The 14,242-nt window shown below is 48.5% G+C and overlaps 1 protein-coding gene across 1 annotated transcript in view; it reads left to right on the top strand.

Annotated features, from left to right (window-relative positions):
• Nucleotides 1–11,904, top strand: part of ANKDD1A (ankyrin repeat and death domain containing 1A) — a 36,602-nt gene extending 24,698 nt beyond the window's left edge. The window contains exons 10-15 of the mRNA XM_088024859.1: nt 1,679–1,777; nt 2,826–2,924; nt 3,931–4,026; nt 6,914–7,118; nt 9,795–9,926; nt 10,872–11,904. Coding sequence (XP_087880985.1) covers nt 1,679–1,777; nt 2,826–2,924; nt 3,931–4,026; nt 6,914–7,118; nt 9,795–9,926; nt 10,872–10,933 — 693 coding nt within the window. The 3' untranslated portion in view covers nt 10,934–11,904. The remainder of the gene's footprint in view (nt 1–1,678; nt 1,778–2,825; nt 2,925–3,930; nt 4,027–6,913; nt 7,119–9,794; nt 9,927–10,871) is intronic.
• Nucleotides 11,905–14,242: the final 2,338 nt, after the last annotated feature.

The raw sequence follows: 14,242 nt of genomic DNA on the forward strand, positions 1-14,242 counted from the left end.
AGGGTTTTGTAAGATGTTACCCCTGGGGGGAAGTGGGTAAAGGATACACCAGAGCTCTCTGCATTATTTTTTAACTGCATGTGAGTCTATAATTACCTCAAAATAAAACTTTAAGGTTCTTCTTTTAAAAAAAATTTAAGCATCTCTGGAAGCATACACATAATAGCAACAGTCAAGATTACCAGTGTCAGTTGTGGGGCGGGGGGGGGACAGCGCCTGGGTGGCTCAGTTGGTTAAGCCTCTGCCTTTGGGGGCGCCTGGATGGCTCAGTCGGTAAGTGGCTGCCTTCGGCTCAGGTCATGATCCTGGGGTCCTCAGATCGAGCCCCACATCGGGCTCCCTGCTCAGCAGAGAGCCTGCTTCTCCCTCTCCCTCTCCCTGCCACTCTGCCTACTTGTGCTCTCTCTCTCTGTGTGTCAAATAAATAAATAAAATCTTAAAAAAAAAAAAAAGCCCTCTGCCTTTGGCTCAGGTCCTGATCCCAGGGTCCTGGGATTGAGTCCCACATCGGGGCCCCCCTGCTCAGCGGGGAGCCTGCTTCTCCCTCTGCCTGCCACTCCCCCTGCTTATTCTCTCTCTCTCTGACAAATAAATAATAAATAAAATCTTAAAAAAAAAGATTACCAGTGGGGTTTAGGAGTGGGGAGTATGAGCAGATGGGTGATGGGGGTGGAAGAAGCCTTTTCACTAGGTACCTTGTGTACTTTTTGGTTCTTTTGGTTTTTATAAATAAAATGTAAAACAACTAAAAGCCATACTTGCTTTCTTTCCACTCCCTTTTCTGACCACATTCCCCCAGACGTGTTTCCAGGATGACCGAGGCTAGATCTAGAGTATTCGCTTATTTTATCTCCATAGCCTGCTGCTTTCTTTCTGGAAAGACGGTCCTTGTAGCTCTGACAAGTTTCCAGGCTCACCTGAGTCATGCGTTTGAGCCAATTTCAGTCTCTCCCCATTCACTGGCACAGCACACCTTTTCCTGGCCAGATTTTGATTTCACAGTCATCCAGCAATGATCTGAAGACTCTGTTGAAATTCTTGGGGTAGTTTTCCCTGGGTTTAAAAATTTTTTTCTAGATGTGTTTCAGAATCCTTTTTGGCATTTATAGAAATTTGGGTTTGGGATTACACTAAACTTGTAAATAATATAAGAGAAAATGGTCATCTTTATACTAATTTTTCACTAGGAGCATGAAGTCTTACTATTTCTTTTCTTTTCCATCCTCAGTCATGTTATATGGCTTTTATTTTGCCTTTGATATGTCCATTAACAATTATACTCTTCATAGATACTTTATAATTTTGACTGTCATAAAAAGGATATCTTTTAAAAAATATGTCATTTCGGGGCACCTGGGTGGCTCAGTTGTTAAGCGTCTGCCTTCAGCTCAGGTCATGATCTCAGGGTCCTGGGATCAAGCCCCGCATCGTGCTCCCTGCTCAGCGGGGAGCCTGTTTCTCCCTCTCCCTCTGCCTCTGCCTGCCGCTCCCCCTGCTTGTGCTCTCTCTCTCTCAAATAAATAAATAAAATCTTAAAAAAAGAAAAGGGCCAAACCTAGAAGCACTATATCTCCATACACCTCCCTACGTCCATCCCCCAGCACCAACCTACCAACCTGTTCTGGGCAGTCCTGGGAGGGACCCCGTGAATGATCCATGTGTCTGTCTCCTCCCCCAGCAGGGCACCTCTCCTCTGCACCTGGCTGTGAAGCACCACTTCCCTGCCTTGGTCCAGCTCCTCATCGACGCCGGCAGTGACCTGGATGCCACCGACAATGTAAGTGGTTACGGAAACCGTCTGGGCCCCAGGGAACCTCTGGGCACCCTCCCAGGCTGGCAGGGCTTGGCTGCCATCTCCTAGCATGGCTTGGAGTTGAGAAATTACTTTTTTAGTTTATAAAAAAGCTGTGTGAATATTTGTTGAAGGTAACATCATTTTATCAACCATTCCTCTATTTTGAACATTTTGGTGGTTTCCAGGTTGTTACCATGGTCTGGATAACACTGCAGTAAACATCTTCCTACGTACCACCGTTTCCTTTCATTGATTTTTCTTTTCCTTTAGGAAAATTCCCAGGACAGGGGTAAGTGGGGCAGTCTTGTGTCACAAGAGGCCTCTGAGTCCTGAAGTTGTGCTCAGTCAGGAGCCCTTTGAATCCCCCATCTCCACAGTCCTCCCCCTGACCACAGAGCCCTCAGTACCCGTACCTACAACCACGAATGGTGGAAAGCAACTTGGCAGGATACAGCATATACCTTCAAAATGATCAGTCTTTGCACTTTAACGAATTGAGCCTCAAGAGATACATTAAAAGCTCATGCACAAAGATATTTATTGCAGCGTTGTTTACCAGTCTTCAATTTGCAAATGGCCCAAATATTTAATAATAAAGAAGTGATCAGGTAGATTATGGGCTAGGTGTAGATTACTATGGAGGTGTTAAAAATGGTGTTTGTCATACTATGTGGACATGTTAGTAGAAAAAATGGATGCAAAATGTATATATGGGATGATCTCATGTAAAACCAACAAATCAAAAGCATTCTACATTAAAGACTAGAAGAAATATAGTAGGATTGTTACAGAGGTTGACTTAGCTAGCAAGTGGTATTTTTTCCTTTATTCTTTCTGCTTTTTTGTTTTTACCAAGTTTTCTCTGGTATTGTGTTTATGACTAAACCCAGCTTACTTTCTCCCATAACTTTTGGATAAACTTGTTAAGGCCCAGTTAGGAGTGGATCCACCTTGGACCTGTCCTGGCTTTGAGCCTTGGGACACTTGTACATGCTTTTCTACTCCCCTGACCCCTTGGCTTCTTCCCCAGAGGCAGCAGACGCCCCTCCACCTTGCTGCTGAGCACGCCAGGCAGGACATAGCGGAGATGCTCCTCGTCACGGGGGTTAACTTAAACCTGAGAGACAAGGTACCTCCCAACCAGCCTCCCTTTCAAGTTTTCATGGCTCCCTCTTTGCCAGAGACCCTACTACAAATGTCTCCTGCTCTCAGACTGTTCAAGGCTTCCCATCCTTTGTATACTAGCTCAGATGCACCCTCCACCAGGAAGCCTTCCTGCCCCTCCATCACCTTCCCCTTCCTCCTCTGAGGTCCCTTAGGACTTGGCCTGCCCTTCTGCTGGTCTAGAACTGTGAGGTGGTTGTCTTCTGTTTCATGGGCCCTCAGACTTTGAGCTCCTTGAGTTGCCAGGTGGCCAGGGGGAGAAGGAGTAGAGGAGCGGTACCTCACTGCCCCACAGCCCCCTACTTGTGGGTCAGGGGTGGGGAAGCTTCCTGGCTCTTTGTGCCTCTGGGGTGGCTACTCCCTCAGGTGGCTGGGGAGTCCAGATGACCTGAGGACTTGGTATAAGGCTAAGGAGGTCAAAGGCTCATGAGGGGAAGGGGCTTGGATACATGGCCCAGTCCTTGGGATGGTGTGCGGAAGAGGTGGGGGCAGGAATAGACCCTGAGACTAGACCTGGGAGGGGGCTCCCTGCCTTGACCTGGGCCCCAGGGCAGCCGGCCAGGTGCGAAGAGGAACTTCCCAACGCCCTGCACGTGCGTGGGGATTAAGGCCAGCCCTGTGCGGGAGGCCTGGAGCAAAGGGCCTGGGTGGGGTGGGCAGACGTGACCTGATGAACCCAGTCCCCTTCTCTGGGCTCTGGTTTCATCTAAAAAGCAGGCCAGGTCTTGCTATTTCACAGGTGTTGTTGAGGAGTTATGCAGGCTGGGCTTCATATGCTCTAAGACTTCCTAAATTATAAATAAGAGGCGGTTGCTGGGATTATTGCCTCATTCGACCTGTGCCTCCCACGCCCCTCGTCATGCCCAGAAAACCTTTCTGCTCTCCAGTGTAGACTGCTGGAAACCGCTTTCTTGGGGGCAGGAGCGTTTGCAGCCGATGCTAGAGGCCCCCTTCTTACTTCTTTCTTGCAGCAAGGGAAAACTGCCCTGGCGGTGGCCACTCGCAGCAACCACATCAGCCTGGTGGACATGATCATAAAGGCTGATCGCCTCTACACGTGGGAGAAGGTACTGACACCCTGCACGAGGTCTGTCCATGTTGCGTTGCAGAGGCAGCGGCCTTGGCTCGGGGTGGTGCTGGCTTTGAACCCCAGCCCTGACCAATTCAGCCCCGCCCAGTTTCCGAGGAGGTGATAATCTGTGCCTTACCTACCACGAGGCTTGTCTGTGAGCATCTAGAGATGAGTGAGCACCCAACCACACTGCAACAAGGCAGACCGGGGTCCGTACCATTGTGGAGATAGTACCGGATGCTGTTAGAGCTCCTGGTTGCTGGATGCATGGGCGCATGCCTGCGTGCATGAAGAAAGAGATGGCAAGTTGGTTTCAGCTTACTGCCGGCTCCAGGTGACTGGAATTGCTGCTGGGGGTGTTGTAGTCAGGCAACTTTCTGAGCCCAGAAGGAAAGTGTGCTGGGATTGATTAGTGATGCTTGCTGAGGAATTGGGGAGGAAGAGCAGCAGATGTAAGGCCATGCTATTCCAATTGTCAGCAAATGGGGGTCGGGTGGGGAGTTTTTTGATGTCTTTGAGGTTGTTTTTATACATAGAAAATAATTTTTGCATTTACTTCAGTTTTAAAAATAATTTATTACAAATTTTAAAACCTAGTTTTCCTTGGGGTGCCTGGGTGGCTCAGTTGGTTAAGTGTCTGCTTTCTGCTGGGGTCACAATCTATGATCCTAGGGTCCTGGGATGGAGCCCTGCATCAGGCTCCCTGCTCAGCAGGGAGTCTGCCTCTCCCTCTCCCTCTGCCCCTGTTCATGCATGTGCTCTCTCTTTCTCTCTCTTGCTCACTCTCTTAAATAAATAAAATCTTAAAAAAAAAAGAACCACCTAGTTTTCCTTAAACTTATAAATTCATTTTATAAATCTTATTCCATTTATACAACTGGTATTTTTTTAGGAATTTCCACTTTCAGGGAAGCCTTTTAATTAATGTTTGGACCCATGTTTAAAATATCTTAAACATTTTAAACATTAAATTAAATTTGATAGACATTTTTTAAGCACTTTACTTCCTAAATTCTTTTCCTTCTTTTCTTTTTAAAGAGGGAGGTGGGGGCAGAGGGAAAGGGAGAGAGAAAATCCCAAGCAGGCCACGGGGCTTGATCCCACAACCCTAAGATCATGACTTGAGCCCAGATCAACAGTTGGACGCTTAACTGACTGAGCCACCCAGGTGCCCCCTAAATTCTTAAATTATCCTAGTAAAATCCGGTAAATTAAACCTATAAAGTGAATCTCAAATATCTTAAACATTCCAATATTGTTTGCAAACTTAGTAAGCTTCTCTTGTACCGCTCAAAAAAATCACTATTTCAAAATCAATTGATTAATAACAAATTTCAATAGGAATCATAAGATATTCTCTTTCACAGACATGCTAGATTCTCAGAAACATTACAGCTCCTTTGCATACAACAGGTTACTCCTAAATGTAACCCCAAAATATTAATACCAAGAGTTTGATGAACTGATTCATCTCTGTGCTTAATTCTAACACCTCAGACTTTAAAAGTTCTCAACGCTAAGGCAGCAGCTCAGCTAGAATCACAACCCCCACCCCACCCCCGGGCCAATTCAATCTGAGTCTCTGAAGTACGGGTCCAAGCATCGGTAGTTTTGTTTTTTATTTATTTTTTAAAAAATATATTTTTTAATTTATTTATTTGACAGAGAGAGACACAGCCAGAGAGGGAACACAAGCAGGGAGAGTGGGAGAGGGGGAAGCAGGCTTTCCACCGAGCAGGGAGCCCGATGCAGGGCTTGATCCTAGGACCCTGGGATCATGACCTGAGCCGAAGGCAGACGCTTAACGACTGAGCCACCCAGGTGCCCCTTGTTTTTTATTTTTACTTATTTTTTAAAAATTTATTTATTTGACACAGAGAGAGAGAGAGAAAGCACAGGCAGAGGGAGAGGGAGAAGCAGGCTCCCCGCGGAGCAGGGAGCCCCATATGGGGCTCGATCCCAGGACCCTGGGATCATGACCTGAGCTAAAGCCAGAGTTTTAACCAACTGAGCCACCTAGGCGCCTTAAAGATTCTATTTTTAAAGATTTTTTTTGAAGATTTTATTTTTTAAATTAATCTCTACACCCAACGAGGGGCTCAAACTCACACCCCCAGGATCGAGTCTCACGCTCTACCAGCTGAACCAGCCAGGTGCTCCAAGCATCAGTGGTTCTTAAAGCTCCCAGATGATCCCAATATACAGATGCAGCTGGGAACACTGCTGGGGAACCTCCCCACGTGAAAGCCAGTCTCCCTGGTCATCACGTCACAGGTGATTGGCCAGACACTGTTGACCAGGATGTAAGATTTGCAGCTGCGGATGCCAGAACTCACCTGAGCTTTTTTAAGAACCAGAACTCTGTATCCACATCCTTTAGAGGGGCTTACTTAGGCTTTTGTGGGTTTAACTTATGGTATCACATAGTTCTTTTGTAATTTCTCATTTTATCACCTGCTTTGCATAGAAATTCTGTAATCCTGCCCTTCACTACTTGTTGGGATTCAACAGATCTAGTTAGTGCATGATCCTTGGCTTGACTGGTGTTAAGAGCTGCTGAGTCCTTCTGCTGACACTTGCGTTGTAAGAACACAGAGAAAAGAGAGGAATTAGGAAGGCTTCCTGGAAGAGGTGGCCTGTGGGTGATCTTTGGATTGTGGCAGTGGGGTTGAGGGACAGGCAGGTGAGAAAAGGAATTCTGGATGGAGTGTGAGCGGCTGGGGTTCCACAAGTCCAAGCAAGGCACAGAGTGAGAAACCAGAGTCGCAGACATGAAGCCCCAGGCCTGGATGCCTGCCAGAGCCCTATCCAAACTCCCAAGGGAGAGCCTGGCAGGGATTTCCCCCCAGGTGGCAGCTGCACTTTGGGGATCTGCTCCACAGGATCACCTCTTGCGCAGGGACCCCAGGGATCCCTGTGGGAAGAACTTGACCTTTAAGCAGGACCATCGGCAGGAAGGGCGGCAATTCTCCCGTGTGCTGTGGCGACTGGCCTCCAGGGACCTGCGGCCTCATGAGTGGAAGAAGCTCGCATATTGTTGGGAATTCACTGAGGCCCACGTCCACGCCATCGAGCAGCAGTGGACAGGTACCGCCCTGCCTCTCCCCACCCCAGAGTGACCAGTGTGTGGAGAGGTGGGGGCACTATGTATTAGGCTTTCTATGTTTCTGGGGGGAAAGCCCTGCAACCCACAGCCTGATCACAGCAAGCCACATGCCATCGCCAACATCCCAAATGCCTCTTTATCCCTCCAAGCCTTTGCTCAGGCTATGCCCTCTGCCTCTCCCTCCCCATTGACCTGTAAACTCACATTCTTCATGAATTAGCCCAAGCTGATACCAATCATTCACACACCAAACTAAAGTCACTCCCTATAAAAAGGAGAGGACCAGCTATTGCCACCATTATTTAGTGTCTGCCTCGAAATGTTGGCCCCGTCAGTTAAGCATCTGCCTTCAGCTCAGGTCATGGTCCCAGGGTCCTGGGATCTGGGATCGAGCCTCGCATCAGGCTCCCTGCTCGCTGGGAATCTGCTTCTCTCTCTCCCTCTGCCCCCCACCCCCCATGCTTATGCTCTCTCTCTCTCCTCTCAAATAAATAAAATTAAAAAAAAATGTTGTCCCTGGTACTAAGGCAGAAAACAGAAATAAGGACTGTAAATATTAGAAAGGAAGAAAGAGATTTATTAACTTCAGATGCTATAATCCTATACACAGGAAGTCCAGAAGAATCAACTGAAAAACTCAATAATTCAGTGAAATGGCTAAATATGATAAAATATACAGATACCATGGTATTCTTGTGTACCATCAATAAGTGGGGAAAATATATAGAGGTATTTTTGAAAAGCTATTCCATTTGCAATAGTTTCTAAAAAGTATGAATGGCATATGAGTAAAATAAAAATTCAACTATAAAAAAGACTTGTTAGGTGGAATGACATTCTATATTCCTGGCTAGAAAAAGTGTCAGGTAGACATTGATTTTTCCCAAACTAGTTTAAAAATTTGATTTTTTTTAAAGATGTATTTATTTTAGAGGGGCTCCTGGGTGGCTCAGTAGTTAAGCGTCTGCCTTCGGCTCAGGTCATGATCCCAGGGTCCTGGGATTGAGCCCCTCATCCGGCTCTCTGCTCAGCGGGAAGCCTGCTTCTCCCTTTCCCACTACCCCCTGCTTGTGTTCTCTCTCTGCTGTCTCTCTCTCAAATAAATAAATCTTTAAAAGAAAAAAAAGATTTATTTATTTGAGAGAGAGAGATCAAGCGGCAGTCTGGGGGAGAGGGAGAGAGAATCCCAAGCAGACTCCTCACTGAGTTCGGAGCCCAGCGTTGGGCTCGATCCCACAACCCCAAGATCATGACCCTGAGATCATGACCTGAGCCGAAACCAAGAGTTGGACGCTTAACTGACTGAGCCACCCAGGTGCCCCTGTTTCAGTTTTAATCAAATCAAAACAGGTTTTTGAAACTTGACTAAAGGATTCTAGAGTTCACTTGAAAGAATAAAGAGGGAATGTTTAAAGATTTTATTTACTTGAGAGAGAGCACATATGAGAGAGCACAAGAGAGACAGCGTGAGCTGGGGTTGAGGGGCAGAGGGAGAGGAAGAAGCGGACTCCCCGCTGAGCAGGGAGCCTGACGCTGGACTCCATCCCAGGATCCTGGACCATGACCTGAGCTGAAGGCAGCCGCTTAACCAACTGAGCCACCCAGGCGCCCCCAAAGAGGGGCTATTTAAATGAATATTCTGCAGGGGAAGGTGAAGAGGATCTAATCCAACCAGACTCAACCTTTTATAAAGCTCAAATAATTAGCATAGAGAGATACCTGGCAGAAAAATATGCACACCAGTTAGTGGAATAGAGCAGGGAGTCCAAACGTAACCTCTGTGTCAGATAAGAACTTTCAGAGAGGACAAAGGAGCACGGGTAAATTATGGGGCTGGGAGCAAGGGACAGTGAATAAATGGGCCAAATGAAACCACTCTGCCAAAGGCAGCCCCATGAGGAAGTGCCTGCTGAGGGCCCGGAGGGGGCCAGAAAGTCAGAGGACGCAGTGCATGGACTGACCTGGCCCCAGTGGCTGGGAGAGGAGACCTACCTAGTCACAGAGTGTAGTAACAAGCTCACCCCTCCTCCCACACTGAAGATCATGGCCGTACGTTGGAATCATCTGGGAAGCCTTAACACCGCTCAGTGCCCAGGCTACGCCCAGACCCAAGTAGGTTGGAATCTCTAGGGAGGGAATGGGACCCAGATGTCAGTGTTTTTTGGAAGGCTTCCCGGGGGTTTCCAGTGAGCACTTACAGCTGAGAACCACCGGCACAGGGGAAAGAACGTGGCCACCTCTGTCATGCACTAAGCCGGTTTTCTCATCTGTAAAATAGGACCACTTGCGGGCAAGGCACAGATTATTGTGAGTAGCCAGAGATGCAGGGAATAGTCCTGTGCGACATGGGGTCACAACAATGAGTGCCAATTCTGTCTTCAGAGCAACACCAACAGGATGCGTGGTGGATGCCCAGGAGAAAGCCTGGGGCTGGGGAAGTTCTAGAGTCCCCAACATAAAACCTCTGCCCCAACCCCATCTGAGCCTGTCCCTTCCCTCCTGTCCCTATCTCTGGGCTGAGCTCCACAGCACCTTGGAGAAGGGCCTGGCTCTTTCCCACCTGGGCATGTGCAGGAGGTGGTGCAGGGCAGCTTAGAGCTGGCTCTGCCAAGGTGGGCTCGGTTGGCTCCTTCTCTTTCTCCCCTCGTGGCCCTCAGGCACCAAGAGCTACCAGGAGCACGGCCACCGGATGCTGCTCATCTGGCTGCATGGTGTGGCCACAGCCGGCGAGAACCCCAGCAAAGCACTGTTTGAGGGCCTCGTGGCAATTGACAGGAGGGACCTAGCTGGTAAGTGTCCCCTGCTCAGGGCAGCACTGGCCCCCCCTGGAATGTGACAGAGCCCCCGAAAGGTCTGCTCAGACCACAATGTTGTGGTTCTGGCTCTGAACCTTCCAGATTCCTGGTCCTAGCCTTGTCTACAGGAATTCAGGCAGACCCCTGGGCAAACCAGTGCCTCCTGGGCCCGGTTTCCCCACCTGTGCCCTGAGGGTGCTGGCTCAGGTGATGCCTGCAACCTTCACAGCCGCAAAGCCACTGATGCTGTCGTCTCCTCCTCACTGGCCCTCTGTACTTTTTTTTTTCCCCTAGCTTGGAGTAAGGCTGGAACAGCCTGCAGACTTCTTTTCCACTTCTTTTCCAGACTCTTTTCCAACAGTAGGACATATGGGCCAGAACTGGCTTAATAGGAGTTGAACCAGTTCAATCTGGCAAATAAATCAAATTTCTTAAGGCCATCACAACCTTTTGAGTCTGTCCATTCCAAAAGCCTGGTTTGAGATTCTGAGCATCCTGTGGAACTATCAGGCAAGCGAGATAAAACGTTCAGTACGAATCCCTCGTTAAAAACAAAATCAGCTTATGCTGAAAAAGCCTTAAATACCGTGACGTCCCCTGGCGTGGTGCATTATGGGGCACGGGACGGGGTCTCAGGCGGTCAGCAGTAGTAACGAAGGCTCTGTCAGTCAGGCACTAACCGTGAAAACATGGCTAGCATGTCCTAGAGAGGAGAAAGGAGAGCCCCTTGTGTGGTGGGGAACTCACAGCTGCTGCAGGCAAGGTGGGAAAAAACTCATTGCAGAGGGGAGGCATCAGGGACTTTTTTCTTTTTCCAAAATGGTCTTAAATATCATTCTATCTTCTAGCACAAACACTGGCAGGCAATTACAACAAAAAACCAGCCCGGTGAGGCAGAGCCGAGGCAACATGAAGCAATAGGATTCTTCTCTCTTGCAGAAAGCATCAGGAAGAAAGCAAATGCCGACCCGAGGGCCCCCAGCAGATGCACGGCCATGTAACCAGAGGGGCCAGACCTTCAGGGGCATGGAGCCTCAGAGTGGGGGCCACTGAACAGAAGAGGACCACCACTTGAGGGCTTAAAAAAAAAAAAATCGCCGTAACAGACCTCCGGCCGCTTGTACTGAGCCACTGGCGCCGCTTGCGGTCTCTTCCACAAGCGCTGGTCCAGGGGCCGGTCCGGGTTTTGCAGGTAATCCCTTCCCACAGGTATGGTCCTTTATAGCTCGGAGCCTCACAGCAGCCCCCTGAGATGCAAGGGGCATCTCTTCAAAGAGGACACTGAGGCCCAGGATGGATGAAGCAGCTAATCAGCTGTTGCAGTCTCTCCAGCCAGCACTTACAAAACCGCCCGCCCGTCACCCACTCACTGGCTTTTAATGAATGCTGCGCTTACTCCACATCTCTCTTTCTGTCCCCAAGCTTATTTGTACACCGTGACAGTTCCAGGAGGCACACACTCTTTTTCTCTCTTGTTTTAGGATTTTTTTTTTTAATTTTAAAAATTTTATTCTGAAATCCTTTCAGACTTAAACATTACAGAACCAGTACAAAGAATTTCTGAATACATTTCACAATACAGCTTCCCCAAATACTAACATCTTACACAATCACAGCCTAATTTTCAAAACCAGGAAGTTAACAGATACCGTACTCTTAACTGCTCTTCACACCTGATTCCGATTTTGTCAGTTGAGCCGTTCATGTCCTTTTTCTGGACCAGGTCCAGTCCAGGATCACACACCTTACATTTAGTTGTCATTCTTAGTTTTACTAGCCCCTTACAGAGGGTCACCTCTCCAGAGCAGCACCATCTGACAGAACTTTCTGTGGTGACAGGAATGTTCCAGATCTATGCTATCCAATACATTTACCCCTAGCCACCTGTGGCTGCTGGGTACTTGAAGTGTAGGTAGTGGGACTGAGAAACCGAATGTGTAGTTTAATTTGAATGATTAGAAATTTAAATAAGTTGGGGCGCCTGGGTGGCTCAGTCGTTAAGCATCTGCCTTCGGCTTGGGTCATGATCCCGGGGTCCTGGGATCGAGCCCCGCATCGGGCTCCCTGCTCCGCGCAGGAAGCCTGCTTCTTCCTCTCCCATTCCCCCTGCTTGTGGTCCCTCTCTCGCTGTGTCTCTGTCAAATAAGTAAATAAAATCTCAAAAAAAAAAAAGAAAAGAAAAAAATTTAAAGAGGCATCTGTGGCAAGGGGCAAGCATACTGGGCGGCTCAGCTGGTGTGGAGCTTTGCTTTCAGGTGCCAGGCCAGCATGGGCTGCTCTGGGGCTCGGCTGCACTGGTGAGAGCGTGGCTCCAGGAAGCTGCGACTCTGGAAGCCTCCCCGTGGTTGCATAGATGTGGAGGCTATCTGTGCAGGATAATAGCCTGGAAGTTCTGCCCCCAAGCTCTTTCTAATTTGAGCTCTCCCGCATGTGGCACAGTTCTCTGTGGCCAGTTTAGGAGCCCACGTCTTAGAAAAACTCCCCACAGGGTTACCCGCTGGGCCTGAGAGTCCTGGGAGGTGGACAGAATAAAGCTGTTAGCGCTGAAAGGGGCTTCAGCCATCACACAGGGCCAGAGGGAGCTGACAGTGGTGCAGTCCTCTGAAAAGCAGCTGCCATTCCGTCTGCCCTAATGACAAATGCATTTGCCCTCTGACCCAGCAATCCCACCAGGAGGAATTTATCCTGCGGATAAACCTGCAAACGCCATACTAATACGAATGCAAATAAATGTAGCAGAAACCCTGTCGTGCACAGGGGTGCATGAGAACTCTGTGCTGTCTGCTCAGAGGTTTTTTTTAACTGTCCCTATTAATAATTTTTAGAAACCACCTAGAACTTATGAAAAGAAAAGGAGGCTTTGAAACGAACCTGTTTTACAGGCAATAACTTGTAGGCCTGAGGCCTTAGCGTTCACAGCCAGATTCAGACCCCTCAGTGCAGCATGTGGACCTCCGTGCCCTTTCTCTGCATATGCTGTGGTTTTGTGTTTTTTGTTTTTCATTTTCTTAAGTAGGCTCCATGCCCAGAGTGGGGCTTCAAGTCATGACCCTGAGATCAAGACCTGGGCTGAGATCAAGAGTCGGACGCTCAACTGAGCCACCCAGGCGCCCCTGCATGTGCTTTGTGGAGGGGGGCGGAGAAACTTCTCTTCCATTTATTCCATTTAGGAAATGTATTTTGTACCACATGAAACTTAGACCATTTGGATGAATTCTGCAAAATAAATTTTGTATTTTTTTTGAGACAAAAAAGCAAGTTCTTAAATAAAATTGAAATATTGAAATTCATCTTTCGCATTCAGTATTTGTTTTGTTTGGGAGACGTATGGCAAAATCTCAAGTCAGACAAGCTGCTGTGTATTGGTTCTGTGTAACCGTACCACTCAACTCACCATGGCCAGTCTGTATTTCCTGAGTGTCTTCTGTGCCAAGCAGTCTGCTGGGAGCCGGGGTACAGAGCTGAGTAGCCACAGTTCCTGCCCTCTGGGAGCTTGTGATGTTGGGGGGTGGAGGAACTGGGACACCAATAAGGTACTGTCATGTGGTTGGTGCTAGGATGGGTGTGTACAGAGAACTGTGGGATTTGTTCTTCCTTGGGTAAGGGAAGGAGGAAGGGAAAGAGGAAGGGGAGGAAGGTCTGAGAAGCTCACAGAGAAGACAGAAGTGGGGAAAGCACATTCCAAGCAAAAAGCACAGTCTGTGCAATGCACAGTGGTGTGTAGATGGATCTGTTTGGGGAATGGTGTGATTGGAACACAGGAAGCATGCAAGGAGGAGAGATGAGCTGGAGGGGCAGGAGGGCCTCGCTCTTTCAGCCTCCAATGAGACTATTCCAATGGGCACTCCTAGCTCCAGAGCCCGCTACGTGGTCCGCTGGTGCTTGGTCAGGCCTGTCATAGCTCAGCTTCTCCCATGACCAATCGGCTTCCTTCCACAACCTCTTTCCTTTGATCCTAAATAACCACTTTGCTCTCAAAGTTTCATCTCGGTACCTGCTTCAGCCTGAGATGTGGGGATGGGGGTGGGGTTCAAGATGGCTGAGTTTCTAGCTGAGGAATCTGGGGAACAGTGATCCTGGAAACAGAGATGACAGTTTAGGAGAGAAGGGGCAGGTTTGGGCAGTGGGGACATAGGTGTGCCTGTAGAAGGCTGGCCTGATAGGCCTGTTAGGCATTCAAGGCCAGCTGAAAAATCAGTCGGGGCTGGAAATGGCAGTCATCGGGGCATGGAGCCAGGGAGTAGTTCAAGCTGTCAGGGGGAAGTGGCTCACACAGGGAGAATGTGAAGAGAAAGCAGAGGGCAGTCCCA

This window comes from Eumetopias jubatus, unplaced genomic scaffold (assembly GCF_037043125.1).
Source record: "Eumetopias jubatus isolate StellerSeaLion01/CBP00866 unplaced genomic scaffold, mEumJub1_p1.0 scaffold_7, whole genome shotgun sequence".
In the NCBI taxonomy this organism is placed as follows: Eukaryota; Metazoa; Chordata; class Mammalia; order Carnivora; family Otariidae; genus Eumetopias; species Eumetopias jubatus.